Source organism: Colias eurytheme, chromosome 22 (assembly GCF_061535395.1).
Source record: "Colias eurytheme isolate Ceu_HAF_F1 chromosome 22, ilColEury1 Martin Lab GWU primary, whole genome shotgun sequence".
Lineage (NCBI taxonomy): Eukaryota > Metazoa > Arthropoda > Insecta > Lepidoptera > Pieridae > Colias > Colias eurytheme.
In genome coordinates, this window is record NC_143001.1 from 7,008,539 (window position 1) to 7,026,098 (window position 17,560).

General features: G+C 33.8%; 2 protein-coding genes across 3 annotated transcripts in view; one reads left to right on the plus strand and one right to left on the minus strand.

Annotated features, from left to right (window-relative positions):
• The first annotated feature begins 1,075 nt into the window (after positions 1 to 1,075).
• LOC149898756 (elastase-1-like) lies at positions 1,076 to 6,188 on the plus strand. Its single transcript, XM_090114970.1, has 7 exons — positions 1,076 to 1,322; positions 2,473 to 2,649; positions 3,038 to 3,269; positions 3,481 to 3,590; positions 3,954 to 4,121; positions 5,204 to 5,360; positions 5,753 to 6,188. Exons 1-7 carry the CDS (start codon positions 1,083 to 1,085, stop codon positions 5,968 to 5,970), a joined length of 1,302 nt encoding a protein of 433 aa, XP_089971096.1. The 5' UTR covers positions 1,076 to 1,082; the 3' UTR covers positions 5,971 to 6,188.
• A 2,825-nt stretch (positions 6,189 to 9,013) lies between these two features.
• The window catches only part of LOC149898757 (nose resistant to fluoxetine protein 6-like), a 34,193-nt gene continuing 25,646 nt past the window's right edge, over positions 9,014 to 17,560 (minus strand). Inside the window, exons 12-14 of one of the 2 annotated variants that reach the window (XM_090114891.1) lie at positions 14,979 to 15,121; positions 12,033 to 12,232; positions 9,014 to 9,128 (exon numbers count right to left, since the gene is read on the minus strand). In XM_090114891.1, the coding sequence (XP_089971017.1) occupies positions 12,041 to 12,232; positions 14,979 to 15,121 (335 nt within the window). In that variant the 3' untranslated portion in view covers positions 9,014 to 9,128; positions 12,033 to 12,040. Of the gene's footprint in view, positions 9,129 to 11,991; positions 12,233 to 14,978; positions 15,122 to 17,560 lie in introns of those variants that run through there. The other variant, XM_090114890.1, reaches the window with a different exon arrangement.

A 17,560-nucleotide genomic window follows, 5' to 3' on the forward strand; every position in this document is an offset into this window, starting at 1 on the left:
ATAACAATTAACGAATTAAAGATGGCGCTTTGTATTGACTGGTCAGATATTAATAGGTAGACGCGAATATCTGGTTTTTGAGGGATGTTACGGTGCATGTTGTAAATGTAGCGGATTTATAAGTGTCTGTAATATACTAAATTTATTCATTATTGACTAAAGAGGAAATAGGAATAGTACCTTCCCTCGATGCATATTAATTGTTTTCTTTCATATTTTTTGTTTCTATAGCAATACAGAATTTCCATTCATTCATTCATTTATTGTTCAACAATCAATTACTACACTAAAATTGTATACAGACTTTCTAAAATTAATAGTATACAATTCGAAACAATAGTTTACAATAATCTGATATTACAATAATATCTTCAACTTCAGAATATTAGCACAGATTTTATACCTACAAATACGGGTTATTCCAATTTGCCAGTTCTCCTCAATATGCCTGTAACATCACAATCTTCATACATACCTCAGTGTTTGTTTATAACTTGAGCACTATTCACGTTTAAATGTTTTACAATACAAGTAAATTAATAGTTAAGTGTTGTGTATTCGTGAAGTAAGTAAGTATACATGTATTTGAAATTACGATTAATCTATTTTATCTGGCGGAAAAAGTGCATAAAGTGTGTAAAAGTTGTTATTATTTAATTTATTTATAACTTTTAGAAATTTTAATAGAAAGCTAGATTATTCCTGAATGAAAGAAATATTTATCTGTAACTATGTAGTTATGTATCTGTTATTTAGTTGTAATAATACAAAGCTTGTAGAGAGATAGAGTTATACAAAATAATATGATGCGTCCCTGTCGCACCTTGAAACATATAAAATCGATTCATTTGTAAAAACAATAACAGTATTTTTAACAGTATTTTAATAGAAATATAAGAAATATTTAAGAATAATTTTTCTTTACAACTTACTAAACACTATTCATATATTCCGCAAGGAGACGACTTCAAAATGCATACGCATTATTTACAAAGACAAACACAAAAAAATACACTTCACGTCAAAATAAACCTTCCCACAACGCATTAAAGTCCATTTTGTCTTCCAGGCTCCCGTCATAAATGAAGACACTTCTATTAATTCTATCCATAATATCAATAAGGGCAGATACACAATGGAGATTAGTAGGTGCTCCACTCCTCCATGTACACCCTTGCAATGACACCGCTGATGTGACTGTGGCCTATGAGCCTGGGAAGCCTCCAGATGAAGAAAATGAATATAAGCTACAGATTAGTAACGAGTTTCCCGCGCAAACGGTTATGGTTTTGAAGTTTGATGCTGAAGCTAGTGTTACGTTGGTAAGAGAAAAAATGTTGTGTGGTTTTATGAAACCACGGTAAAAGTGAAACTGTTCGAACGGTTCCGAACACTGCTTAATGCTTTATACCTACTCGGCAGCCGACCGTCACGCGACATGCGCTACACAGACCAAAAAGTTTGAGACGATGTAATAAAAGTTTCACTTTAACACGTTCGCGGACAGTAACGACCACCGGCGTCTAGACAGCTAAAAGTGATACGACAGTACGTCTGTCGACGTATTAGTTTTTACTTGCATAAAATCAGTACGCCAAACGACGAGCGATTTTTCATACTATCATAAAGAACGGCATGTTGTACTGTCATCACAGGTATAATTACGACTTTTGTACTGTCACTGCATTATTTACAAAAATTCGTCAAAGGAAGGTACTTCCACGCATACATTCATATTTTTTTATCCCTCTCCCCGCGCACACTACGCCCGTGGGCGTCATGTTTGCATACGGTTAGTCGAGTACTGCGCCGCTGCGGTGATCCCGCGTGCCGCGTGTGTGTTTAGAAATTGAGTATTTTGTTTCCAACGTAATTTAATTGTTTTACTCATACTGGATGTACTAATTCAAGTCTAGTTGCTTATGTAAACAACATATTTATGTTGCTATTGTTTGTTGTGAACACGATTTTGTTGAACTAAATTTGTAACGAATATTTTTACAAATGGCGTCTCGAGACTCGTTCGAAAAAGAACAAAAACGTCTTCAAGACCTGTTTGATGCAGCGTCTACCCCTGAATCGAGTCCATCCCCATTTGCTGATGATGGTGACTATGAATCTGACGCTGAGTACTTACGACGTTTACGCCTATATCCGTTCTGTCATATCATATGGTTTTTTAACCATGTGTTGTAACACTACGCCCCTGGGCAATGTATGAAAAAAAGTAGTGTCTCAGTAGCTGCAACCTGTAAACCAGTACTGTCCGCGAACGTGTTAAAAATGAATGGGAATAGATCATAGTTTGGGATCCGGGCGCTACCATGATACCTTAAAGCAGTATAATTTCAAGTAGACTTCATCGTAATTCCCCTGTCAGAAAGAAACTGGATGTTTCACTTATTTTCATACTTACAAACCATTTGGGTTTTATTTCTTTTTATTATTTTAATGGGAGAAATATTTTTTCAGACTGAAAAATCGTACGCAAGATTATCCGTAGACGACAACGATGATTTTAACGTGAGGTTTTTCAAATCACATCAAGGCATAACATTTAATATAAAGGGACCTGTGAACAGTCATGTTGTACCGTATTTGACTTATTTGGAAATAAATAGTGCAAATTACTGCCAGAATGCAAAAGTTGTAAGTATTTTGATATATGTAGAGTAGCACTGCTTGGTCCAGGGTCTTCAAATTATTTCATCTATTTCATTATACTGTTAATCGTTTTCACAAACGACTGACTTAGGCTAACGGTTAAGCGCTACTGAATAAAATATAATTTATTATAAAGTAAAAAGCGTCTGTGAAACAATGTGGACGAATACATATAAAAAAGCTTTGATCAGCATATTGCATATTGCATATTACAATATATATTTTTAATGATTAAAATTATAAATACTGCCGAATTAATGAAAACTAATTTTTAACAGGCGACGATTTTAGTATCTTTGAATCTTGTGAAAGAAGTTTCACTTCTGACACGTGTGCTTGGCACACACGCTCTTTTTCTTTAATTCTTTCACAGGGCTACCTAGATCAATACATAGAGGGTTATAAAGACCACGCGGAAACCAAAAAGAAGTTACTCGATCAGTCCTGTGGCAGGCGTAAAATTAAATACACAGAACTGATTGTGAACGGAGCTACCACGCAGCCAGGGGACTGGCCGTGGCACGTTGCTATATACAGACTGGATAAAACTGTCGTTAAGTATATATGTGGGGGGACTTTGATATCGAAGAGCTTTGTTTTGACAGGTAAATAAATTGTATTAAATAGAACAAACATGGAATTATACACGGAAAAGAAACAGAGGACTGACATTTATATAACTAAACTGCTGTTGTTCATTAATTTATTACAGTCGTTCTCATAATCGTTGCAGTATGCAATATAGTACAGTAAAAGTAGAGACTTCGAGATTTTTTCTAGAAATTCCTAATGTTTTCCTAATTGTCCTTGTTTTAGCTGCACATTGTACCACAATTCGTGGTGCTGCCGTATTACCTGAAATACTAAGTGTGGTGTTAGGCAAATATAATCTGATAGGAGGTGATGCTGAATCTGAGGAACGAGAGGTACATACATACATAATAGAGTAAATTTTGTCTTCAGGTTACAAACGCTCGATAAAATAATTTTATTTTTATTCTGTTAAGTAGAGTTGAAGTTTTATTTATAAAAAAAAAACATTCATTCATTCATACATTAATAAAAGCTAATATAAGTTCGAAAGATATGCAGATACTATCTCTCATTCTACCTCTCACGATTTTAAAGTAATTTAAAAGAGAGATAGGCTAAGCGCTGGAAACGGACATAGGCTACATTGTCAATACGAAATACAAATCTTAATGCGTGTGAAATAATAATTATTATAATAAGTTGTCATATTATGTATGTCAATGATTAACAAATAAATATTTTTTTCTACCTTCCAGGTCCACTCAATAATAGTTCACGAAGACTTCGCACTTAAAAACCTAAACAACGATATAGCGCTATTAAAACTGAAGACAGAAGTTACTTACAATGACTACATCCAACCAGCATGTATCTGGCAGGCGTCTGCGTATGAAAGACTACCTACTAATCGAGTTTATGGAACTGTAAGTAGGCGTTTAATCTCCTGTTTCTTTCAAATTAATTATAATTTTCACATAATAATTTTTACAAAATAATTTATTTTCACATAATTATTTTTACAAAATAATTTATTTTCACATAATTATTTTTACAAAATAATTTATTTGCACACTAGATTTCCGCCCGCGGCTTCGCCCGCGTTTTCAAAGGAAAACCCGCATAGTTCCCGTTCCCGTGGGATTTCCGGGATAAAACCTATCCTATGTGTTAATCCAAGTTACCCTCTATATGTGTGCTAAATTTCATTGTAATCGGTTCAGTAGTTTTTACGTGAAAGAGTAACAAACATCCATACATCCATACATCCATACATCCATACATCCTTACAAACTTTCGCCTTTATAATAGTATTAAGATTAAGATTAAGATAATAATTTTCACAAAATAATTTATATTCACATCTTCTAATATATAAAATTCCCCTGTCACAATGTTAGGCACCATACTCCTCCAAAACGGCTTGACCGATTCTCATGAAATTTTGTGTGCATTTCGGGTAGGTCTGAGAATCGGCTAACATCTATTTTTCATAACCCTAAGTGATAAGAGTGGCAGAACAACGTTTGCCAGGACAGCGATTAAACATTTTAATTTTTAGGTTTGCTAAGTTTTAGCCAAGAAGCCAATAAATATTGTTTAGCTTTTCAATGTTTTGAAAATTTTAAAAATAAAGTCTAATCAAATATTCTTGTTTGTATTACGGTGCATTTTCATCAAATGAAAATAGAGCTAAAGCTAGAGCTAGATCAAGTGCATTCTTTCGTGATCTTTTAGAGTAAACGAAAACTCGTAATAAGTGTTGTTCAGTAATAGAACATTGCATAGTATCTTTTCGAACGCACTAAGAACAACGAAAGAATGCTCTATGCCTGTTTACACATGAATGAAATTAATTCTTGTTTGTTTGAACACACTAACTTCAAGCATAGAATATAATAATACTCTACTAGTTCGAATTGAAAAATAGGTTTGGTGATGATAAGTCCTTAAGAAAAGACTTATCATCACAAATGTTTATTATAAGTCCTATGTGTTTATTTTTCAGGTTGTAGGCTGGGGTTTTGATAACACAGACCATCTTTCCACGCAACTGAAGAGCGCCACAATGCCAAAAGTATCGGAAAGTAAGTGTATAAAGAGGAATCCCGTCTTCTATGCTACTGTGATGAATGATAAGAAATTCTGCGCTGGATTAAATAATGGTACCTATATTGGATTTTTATTTATTTTTTTTAAGACACGACATGGTTAATTTAAATAACTAAAACGAAGAGATAATCTTAACATAAAGTGCTTTACAAATTGTTTTTGTCGGAAAACAGGCAAGATTATCAGAATGAATATTTATATAATTATAATCTTAATTCTTATTTCGTACTTTTTCGTGCAATACAAGCTTTCACTTAATCAATCAAGTTGGAGGAGAAATTAAGTATTACTCTAGTGTATAAATTAATATAGACTAGAGAAGTACTTAGTATGTATAAGAGAAATCCTCTTTGTTCATCATATTATCAAATATAAAGCATAATTTTTGAACGATTTTACAACTCCTCTATTTTATATATTAGGTAACAATATTCATTCATTTTAGGAACATCAGCCTGCAACGGTGACAGCGGCGGCGGTTTCTCAGTCTTCGTTCCAGATATACCGAAGGACAGTTCTACAAACGGAGCCTGGTACGTAAGGGGCATTGTTTCGCTCAGCGCTAAACGAAGTGACGCTCCTGTATGTGATCCATATATGTATGTGGTGTTCACAGATGTAGCTAAGTACGGTGGGTGGATTAGAAAACATTTGAAACATTAAAGATGTTGCGAAGTATTATTATTTAAGCAAGAGGACGCAACAGAGCAAATGTGTAGAGTGGATTATAAGACATTTGGAACGAAGTTAGACTGGTTGGATATAAATGTGGAATATTGAAGACAGAAAAAAAAGAAGGATTGGAAACATGTGGTACATTTAAAAGAAGTATAAATATAGTGAATGGATTAGATAATATGTGGAACGAAGTTAGAAAGGCTGGCTGGATATACCTCTAGATTAGAAAGAAAAGAAAATGTAGAACATTAAGGAGAAAGGCTAGCTGGATATAAGCATGGAATATTGAATTTGGAAAATTATGATGGATTGGAAAACATGTGGAACGAAGTTAGAAAGACTGGCTGGATATAAATAATTATTTAAAGTGCCATTGTGAGTGACAGAAGATTATGATGCCATTTATCCGTATATTCTCGTAGGTTGTGTTTAGAAAGATATGGATAATTGGATAGGGTAATGTGATCTTTAGCTCTTATTCCAAACAATAGTCCTGAGTGCATTTTAAGGCAGGATAGGAATGCTGTCAAAATAAATTTGAATTATAAAAAGAAACTTGTATTTTATTTTATCATTAGAAAAACCTTCACTACTTTTTAAATTTAAATATTATGTTATTGTATGTAATAATTACCTGTATTTAATTATATTCATTTGATTATATACTTTTGATCTTGCACATAATAATTAATCCATACTAATATTATAAATGCGAAAGTAACTCTGTCTGCCTGTCTGTTACTCAATCACGCCTAAACTACTGAAACTGAACCAATTTTCATAAAATTTGTTATGGAGATATTTTGATACCCGAGAAAGGACATAGGCTACTTTTTATCCCGGAAAATGACGCAATCCTGGAAATCTCACGGGAACGGGAACTATGCGGGTTTTTCTATAACGGCGCGGGCGAAGCCGCGGGCGGAAACCTAGTACTCTGTAAATTGGAAATAAATTGAAAATACATATATTTTGGAAATCCATTGAAAACAGGATTTTTCTAATAATATATTTATAGTCCGAATGAGGTTTTAGAGAAAGAAAAAATTGGAACAGCTGGCCGGAAAATTGGACAACGTCTGTCGGGTCAGTGCCCATTTCGTTTAGACGCAAAAAAAGAATAAAACTTATTTGCAAAGGATTAGAAAATTTGGGTCCTCTACTAACAATATAGTATTCTGTTTCTGAACTCTGTTTGAAAATACATGAAATAAAACATGTTTATTTTTACTAAACGTACATAATATATAACATACTCCTAAGGAAAACGAATTATCCTCCCTAAAGTAGATAACACTTCACTCTACTAGTATAAGAAAAACGTACACTTTACTTTAAAATTTACTGTATTTGAGGCTGTGATATGCTATATTCTTCTTTGGTACATCTTCCTGATGATTTTAAGAAAGTGTACTTAATGTTTATTTCACAGAGTAGTAAATTACAAGGTAGGTAATATTAGGTAATAAATTTAATACAAATTTTCAATTTATCTGCAGTGTTAATTTTATAACATAGATTGGTATGCAACAAAATCAACGACATTTGGCTCCAAAGAATAAATTAAACTCGACAACAATACAGTTCGCAATTTGGCAGGGATCTTAAAACTTTATTAGTAATAGTTTTTTACTATTTACTAACACAGGCATAGTCACGCCAAATAAGGGTATAAACCAAAGTGACCCGGACCACTGGGAACATGCCAACTACGCAATAAGCGAACTGATCATTTTAGCTCGTTGATTCTTTCTAGGTTATTGCATAGGAGGCAATGAGGTCATTCAAATTCTGTTTAATAACACGCTTATATCAGCACAATGCTGTCTTAAAATAATATTACTTCCAGTGAAATTAGACCTATAGGTCGTCTTATAGTGCTATCACTTCCTACACTGGAAATTACTAATAATACACTAATCAAGGATAGGTAAATAGGAAATACAACGATGGCATGAATTTTTCGTATTAAAGTGTGTTTTTCACTAACTACATTTATCGACATCGTCATTGAAAGCGGCTCAAATACACAATAGAGTTTAGTCGGTTGTACTTGTGGTTGTACTGCTACTCGGAGTCCGAAATAATCAAATACCTGAAGGCATTTCGTAAATTAATTACACTTTAAAAATAAAAGAAAGCGAATTCTTTAACGGTTTTATCATATCTTACTGATCAATTTTCATGATGGACAAGTCAGGTGATTAAACTATGCTTGTAAATCTACCTACCCTTTTTTGTTAATGTCCACAGGGGACCTAAATTAGGATTAGTCGGGTTTACGCCTCAAATACTCTACTTGATTGGGATAGTTAGTTAGAAGTGGGATTTTAATCAGGTCACTAAAAACATTAAATACATAGTATTGTTAATCTATATCGATATATCACAGATACCTATTTATTAGGTTGTGGATATATTATATTAGGGTTGATAACGTCCTACGTAATAATATGTCTGAAAGTGAAGAAAAGGTGTTGCCAGTTTTTGCATTATTTAATTTAAAATAGTGGTAATACCCCTGGTAATACCCCAGCTTTGCCCGTGGTACTTGTTTTCGTTTTCTCTCCATAAGAACCATCCTCGTACCTACTTCAAGGAAAATTATAAAAAAAGAATTAACGAAATCGGTTCAGCCGGTCTCTAGTTTTACGCTTAATTTAATTTTGATTTTCTTGTTACGTATTTTATTTCTTGTCTTATTGATTTTAGAAAATATAGAGTAGGTAGTAAAATAAAACACAATTTCTATAAACATTTTTATTATAAAAACTTACATCTAGTACATCATACATTTCTAATAAACCAGTCAATTATCATTAATTGGACGATGAATTATAGCGTATATTGAGCAAGCAAACGAGTACTCAGTGTAAAAAGTGTGAATAAAGACTTAAAGAACAACGTATTCATACTAGAAAAACTAAAGACATAATAATATAATAGTAACTAGTTTTTATATATAACCAAAAAAGCTTCTAATAGTCTAGTATCTATATTGAAACAGAAATGAACAGAGTCAAGTTGATGTTTGCCACTGGGGTCTTCAAGCGTAGAGTGAACAGGTACCTTCTAGGGAAGCGCGTTCCATCTTAGATTACATCTCAGCTTGACATCAGGCGAGATTGTGGTCAAGCGCTTCCCTATTACCAATAAAAAAAAATCAGAGTTTTGAATATACATCTACAATGATGGCCGATCATAGACATTTAGACCCTACACTATCGTGATTGCCTCTACTCGCCCAACGCTGCCCATTATGAGGAGGGCTCGTTTGAAGTAATGCGGTTTTAATTACGACTCACAATCAGTCTGTGGAACACCAATACGAAATAGTTTAGAATTTTGGGAGTCATTTGTTTTTAAGCGACTATAAAAAAGGAGGTTGTATGTTCGCCTATCTGTTTTTTAACGTAATACCAACGTAAGCTCTTGTACTCAGGATTGGTTCAAAGTTTTGTAAATCATACTTATGTTCTTAACATTAATCGTCTCCTTGGTCGTAAAGGAAATTTTAAGCTATTACATAGCTTCTATCGCGGGCCTGAGCGCGGGGTCCGAATCGAGAAATTCCGTAACGAAGAAACCTCACGCTCCCCACTCCGACGGGCACGGAGGTGTGGCTTGAAGGCATAGCATGCAATAGCTTTACTGCGGTAGTCCCCGAGTGCCACACGTCTTTTATTATTTTAACATATTGGGAAGTAGTAGTCATAAAGATCAAGGAAACAGAATAATGAAATTGGTATTGATAAATTCAAATAACCCAGAATCGAGAACTACGGAATTTAGAGAGCATGTGTACTTGACGATCTGACGATTGATCACTTTCCAGTCGTGTCATCTTCCATTAGACTTTAAAAGCATTGAAATAAGGTGTAAATTTGCTTGCACATATGGGTACTATTAGATTTGTATCTCTTGTAGGCATAATCAATTGGCCTACGACCAATTCATGTTTTATATATTTATATAAAACACTAGCTGTGCTCCGCGGTTTTACCCGCAGCGTGTCCTGTGTCTCAGCGAGACATATAACCTTATAGCCTTCCTCGATAAATGGGCTATCTAACACCGAAAGAATTTTTCAAATCGGACCAATAGTTCCCGAGATTAGCGCGTTTTAACAAACTAACTCTTCAGCTTTATAATATTACTATAGATTACCCATTGAATATTTTATTTAGTTTTTACATCATAGCTCTAAACAAACAAGCATATTTTCATATTTAACTTTACATCAAACAAATTTTTAAACTGTTTCAAACGTTGTTTTCAGATCACGTTTCCTGTTATTTAGGCAACAGCTATTAAAGTGAAATAATTTACAATTTCAAATTCTGCATAACTTTTTAAATCAAATTTGATATAAAACACTTGTTTATCTTGGAAAAAAGAATTTAAATATTGTACATTAGTAAAAATAAATTTAAAAATGTACATCAGTACTAAAAGATACATTGATAACTTATCTTTTGTCCACCATATTATTGACTTCATTAGTCTTTAATATCTCTACTAATATTATAAAGCTGAAGAGTTTGTTTGAATGCGCTAATCTCAGGAACTACTGTTCCGACTGGAATATTCCTTTCGGTGTTAGATAGCCCATTTATCTAGGAAGGTTATAGGTTATATATCATCACGCTAAGACTAACAGGAGCGGAGCACTGCGGGTAAAACTGCGGGGCACAGCTAGTAAACTATAATAGTACTTATCACTTTATAATTTCAAATTCTAAGGAAGAAGCGCTCAAGAAACATTGAAGAGACAAAACCTAGAACTAATTTCTTGAGTACAAACTTCTAGTATGTTATGATATTCCAAGAAGCCTTTGTTAGAGGCAATTCAATTTGGAAACTGAACAACTTGATTGCTCTTACGTCACTTTTGATATTGGTCTAAGATCCGGGATTAGAAAAATATACCCTCATCTGTTATTTAGATAAAACAATTTTTTATAAGCTGATTTCAATATCATGAACTTATAAAAATAACCTCTGCTAGCATAAGCCTGCTGCTATTAATAATAATTAGTTAATTAACAACTAATTAATTTTTAATTTTCACTTTCTCATGTTAGTTACATGTATAGTAAGTTAAAACCGTCAATATTTTATAATAAAATCAGCTTATAAAAATTGTTTCATTTAAATAACAGATGAAGGTATATTTTTCTAACCCCGGATCTTAGACTATATATACTGCCTCAATACATAACAGATACATACATAGAAGATGCCCATCCAGGTTTACGTAGCAATTATAGAGTCAAAACTATATTATATTTATACATAAGTTTCTGAAAAAAATACTAATAAAACTGCCATTCAAAATTGTTTACTTTTAAATTTCTTTTTCTAATCAAAAATCTTGCTGTATATTTACTGTAGCAATCTTTTCATATATTTTCTGTTTATGCAGCTTACTTACACCATTGCTATATCTACTATTACTTCAACTACTACTGCGTCATTTAATACCTATATATAAAATCATCTTATCACAGTATTTGTATCGAAACTCTGAAACAACTCGACCGATTTTTATTAAATTTTCTGTGCTCAGATCGTTTATGTCAGTAAAGTACTGCATTCATGGTAAACATTTCTTTAGCAACAAAATAATTGTATCTAAGTACATTTGCCGCAGTTGTTATCAATATTATGTTTGCTGGTATGTTTCAGAGTAGATAAAGCAAGTTGAAATGCCCAAGAAACATTTAATCATAGTTTAATGCCACACTTTTGATCAACTTACTAAACAAATGTTTATCATGAATACGCTTTAAGCCGCGTTTCCACTAGGCAACATTTAGCTCGCAACAGGTGAGGTGGTGGCGATATTAAAAAGTTACACAACAGCGTGCAACATAACGCTCGGCTTGTTGTTGGTTGAAATCAGAACCATTGGCTTTGGTTGATTGGTTTTATGTACATATTAGTAGAGCGAAGACAAAGGGTCAGTATTTTTTTAACAAAAGTTTCAATATGTTGCACATCATGTTATATTGCGCAACAAACACCTAGTGGATACGCGGCTTCACCTAATAAACTATATATGCGTAGATACAGTGGACACAGAAACAGTAGACACTCCCGGTTTAACATTCATGGGTTCTTCCCGTGGTTGTCGACGAGGTCCGAACCAAATCTTCTGCAAGGCGCAGGCTGGTGCTTCCACGAATAGATGAAGAGGTAAAGAGAGGAGGTAGGTTGTACTTACTATACCAGCATATAGCATTATCTGAAAAAACATTATAAATTATATTCAAGAGAGTGAACAAGTACCTTCTAGGAAAGCGCGTATTTTAGGTTAATTCTGACGGGCGCATTTTCATTAAACGAACATAGAGCTAGAGATAGAGCAAGAGCATTGTTTCGTGATCTTTAAGTGTAAACGAAAACTCGTATTCAGTGTTGTTCAATATTAGAGCATTGCATAGAATCTTTTCGAACGCACGAACAACAAAAGAATGTTCTACGCCTGTTTAAACCAAAAGAATTTGACATATTATGTAGTGGGATTAGAATGAACATTCCTTTCTACACATCCTTGCACATTATTGGTGTAAAAGCACCCTTTAATAGATTTTTAGATGAACATATTTGGACGAAATTACTAAATGTTTTAGAAATAAAATCAATGTAAATTATAACAAAAATCAATGCTAAAATATGTTGAAAGAAAATTCGCGGATCTACTTCTCAAATTAATTTGTAAACGTCAAGAAATCAGAATACAATTATAAGTTAAATTAAAACTTTTAACACTAATCAAAATGTTAAATTGCACAGCTACAGTGGAAAGCTGATTCTTAATTAATTTGCTAAGGATTTATAGAGATACGGAGAGATTTATACTATTTATCTTAAACAAGATCGCTTTAGTGGTTTCATTTCAACGCTTACAATTTTAAAATTATGCTCTACAACCAGTGGTTTGCTATGCTAAAGCTAGTAAGTGCATTTTATTAAATGCACTAAAAAAGAAACTGAAAAAGAAAAAGTTCAGCTATTGCTGAATTTTTTTCGCAAGATTGTAATATGTCGCAGTGATACCGTAACATCTGTTAACAATTCAAAAAAATATTTTTTGTACGTTCTGTCGAATCGTTATCTATCGAAGTGAAACTGTTAAATCGTGAAAATATTATGACGGAATGAACGTCACGCGTTGAATGTAGTATTTAATAATATAATTAATCGAAAATTAATTAAGTACTATATTCTTCGATAATGGCATGGTTTTTAACACGTTTTTATTGTGGCATGGCAATTAAAAATGGCTAGGTCTAGGTTAGCTAGATATTTAGAGTGCGAAAGTATTTTTGCCTTTCTTTCACTTAACAACGCAGTACATTTACCACTTATTATATTATTTTTGTTGCTAGAGATATTGAGGAAGCTAGATACTAACATAGGCTACTTTTCAGTGAAACATCACATTTCGATGGGCATTTCGATGCCCACGTGGTGTAAAGCTAGTATTTAGTTTATCTTTAGCTATAGTTTATCTTTCACTGGACGCAACCTTAAACACGGAACATTGTATCCAAAAGTGGAGTTTATACAGCGAGCTTAATCTCATTCCGAGATCAGAAATCTTGAATGAAGTCCCCCGGGAACTGTTCCACAGATTTCACGGATCTTATTTGCGTATTGTATTGCTTAAACTTTGTATTATTTGAGATCTATTATCGGACCGCATTCAAATAGCGGGGTTTTGGAATTCATAGTTTGAGATTTTTGATGGGATTGCTTTTGTGATTGTTTTTGGAATGAGTGTGATTTAAGTACATTCAGTTTTGTAATATTTTGATTTGAAATGTTTATAGAGGCAATTTATAACTAGTTTTTTGCTCTGTATGCTATTTAGATGAGGTTATAATGAAGTAGGTATGAAATTAACAGAATATTGTAATTTATAGAAATCGTAAAAGTTTCAAGTTTAAGACAAAGTTCAGATTATATTATAAGCAATTTATTAGGTGAAATAGGGTTTGCCTTTAGTTGCTATTATGTTTAAAAAAATCCGTGTTTATTGTAACTTCCCGTGCATATACATCAAACAAACATTGAGCTAGAGCTAGAGCAAGGGCATTCTTTCGTGATGTTTTAGTGTAAACGAAAACTCGTATTCAGTGTTGTTCAGTAATAGAACATTGCATAGAATCTTTTCGAACGCACTAAGAACGAAAGAATGCTCTACGCCAGTTGAACACTTCGACCGGCTACTCACATACCTGCAGCAGGGGCAATATTGGAATTGTACCCATAATTGTGATGTGTATAGGCAAGCAGGGGCAATTTAGAGAACAACTGAAATTGCTCCGACCGCCGACCAACCGAGATTGTACCAATATCGCCCCTGCGGCAGGTACACGAGTATCCGGCATTAAAGAATATGATATAGTAGTCGCGGCATACGCCAACATCATTGCACTAAAAAACAGCGTAATTAATACATACCTACTTACTAACGCATTATCACCAATACTGTTGTTCTCTCTTTCACTCTCACGCACGAGACATAATACATGTCTCACTCATGTACTTCGTAATAACAACTGCCGATTAAAATATAAAAAGAACGTCCAGCCACGACGCTGAATGGTGCGTGACTAAGTGAAACTCGGGCACTTAGCTGAGTTTTTTCGTGCCAAAATAGAGAGCGGGTAACGTATCTAGCTTTTTTATATATCATAGGATATAGTGGGGTTAGAATGAGCTCGTTTGATGTAAATGCACCGTTCGCCAAATATAATCCATACTAATATTATAAATGCGAAAGTAACTCTGTCTGTCTGTCTGTTACTCAATCACGCCTTAACTACTGAACCAATTTGCATGAAATTTGGTATAGAGATATTTTGATACCCGAGAAAGGACATAGGATAGGTTTTATCCCGGAAATCCTACGGGAACGGGTTTTTCTTTGAAAACGCGGGCGGAGCCGCGGGCGGAAAGCTAGTTTAATTTAAAATACTTACAGCAGTATAATCGGTAGCATAGAAGGATCGTCTCATCTGCCCTCCGTACGTCCTGAGGACTGTCGCGTGAAGTAACATAGCGCAGTAAGACATTCTGCCCAAAGGTTGTAGTGGGCCCCATTCGACTGAGCCTACGTAGAGTTCTGGGAAAAGACAGATAAATATATATACAGTTCTTTAAGTAAATGTATTTGAAATTATTTTCATTAGGTATTTTAATACATAAATGTTTTATGCTAACACAGAAGATTTATAGGTGTTTTTATCATAAAAGAAACTGAATTTTAATATTTTTTCACGAAGCATGTTTCTAAACATGGGTAACATCACGGGTAACATTTCATGGGTAACATTTATTAAGCTATTGCATAGCTTCTATCGCGGGCCTTGAGCGCGGGGACCAAATAGAGAAATTCCGTAACGAAAAAACCTCACGCTCCCCACTCCGATGGACACGGAGGTGTGGCTTGAAGGCATGCTATGCAATAGCTTTACCGCGGCAGTCCCCGAGTGCCACACGTCTTTTTTTATTCTGTCTTAACACATTAGCTATCATGTAGTCACTGAAAATTTTGTCAAACTAATCTCTTCATTTACTAACATACAAACATAATACAAAGCATAATACATATTAGGTGTGTAATATTGATCTTCTTATCAAGTTAGATTAGTTATAGCATAATCGTGATCTCTATAATTTCCACCATTATTATTAACCACCCCTTATTTTCAATATTCATGTGATACCAAAAAGGCGGACACATGAGAATTAAAAAAAAAGAAAAATTAAGCTTCTCCCAACTCACAAGGGAAACCCATTTATTCATGAACACAGCAGGCGTAAATCTTCCAAAACTTTTATTTTTACTTTTGCATTAACTACATTTACTTATCGCTTAGTTTAGCCTTACTAATATTTTAAATACGAAATTGTGTTTCTTTCCTATAAATTACAATAGATGGTGCTATATTTGTGTGTTTAATAATATAAATCTTTGATCACGTGGGTGAAGCTGCGGTCGGAAAAATACTAATTTTATATTATGTTATGTGACTATCTGTGTCCCGCAGTTTTACCCACAGATGAAACTCATGACAAAAAAAATTATCCCCACTTTAGAAATTGATTTTCGAAAACAGTGGCCTATGTGTTACCCTGGTCTTAAGTCTTCAACTGCATATTTTCACTATAAATAGAATCAAAGCGTAACCGACAGAACTGTCGGTATATTACATAGTCTATTGGCTTTTTCATTTGTGATACAAATATATATTTCTCATAGTAAATAAGATAATTGATTTAGGAGCTATATGAACAGGCTTGGTAGACTGCCAGATAGCTGGCAATTACACTTCCTTCCTATAATTTAGTGTAATTTCATCGATATATTGGTGTATCTATATTTTAAAGTATCTATACCTTGTAATGTATCTATAATACTTCACTACATATTATAAAACAAAGTCGCTTTTTCTGTCCCTATGTATGCATCTTTAAAAATACGCAACGGATTTTGATGCGGTTTTCTTAAATAGATTCTCGAGGAAGGTTTAAGACAAAGCGGGCGAAGCCGTGCGCGGAAAGTAAGTGATATATAAATCTGAAGAGATTGTATGTTTGAACGCACTAATATCAGGAGTTACGGCCCCGATTTGAAAAAATATTTCAGAGTTAGATAGCCTATTTATCAAGGAAGGCTATAGGTTATATTATATCGTCACGCTAAGACCAATAGGAGTGGAGCAATGTGGATAAAACCGCAGGGCACAGCTAGTATTAGATATAGGCTATATGTATTGTAGATCGTTCACAGAATACTTAGAAGTAGTAATTAATATTTATACATATAAGTTTGTTCTTCGTATCTTCTTTCTACGAAGAAACGTCTATTAAGCCTAAGGAAGTTTATTTTTTCATTCCAAATACATTACTTATCCAACGTCTAATTTATTTGGTCTTTTATTTATAGAATGGAAGTAATTTTGCGTCAAGTTTAGTTTTATCTGATAAGGGAAACTTATAAATCCATACTATAATATTATAAATGCGAAAGTAACTCAGTCTGTCTGTCCGTTACTCAATCACGCCTAAACTACTGAACCAATTTGCATGAAATTTGGTACGGAGATATTTTGATACCCGAGAAAGGACATAGGCTACCTATTTTGCGAAATATGTACCACGGGCGAAGCCGGGGCGGACCTCTAGTATAAATACGTGCTTATTTCGTATGAACTATAATTAGAGAGACATTGATAATGGAAATCGATCGAAATTATTAAAGATTCAATGTAAAGCTCACGCAGTCTGTTAAATATAGACAATTCTGCATTACATGACGAATAGGTTGTAGTACCTATGTCTGGTTGGTTTAGTGTTAAGTCTATTTCCTTTCAACCTCTTTTTAATAAGTTCGACAAACATTTCTTTTATTGTGTGCTAAGATGTAAATTAATCCATACTAATATTATAAATGCGAAAGTAACTCTGTCTGTCTGTCTGTTACTCAATCAGGCCTAAACTACTGAACCAATTTTCATGAAAGGACATAGGCTAATTTTTATCCCGGGAAAATAACGCA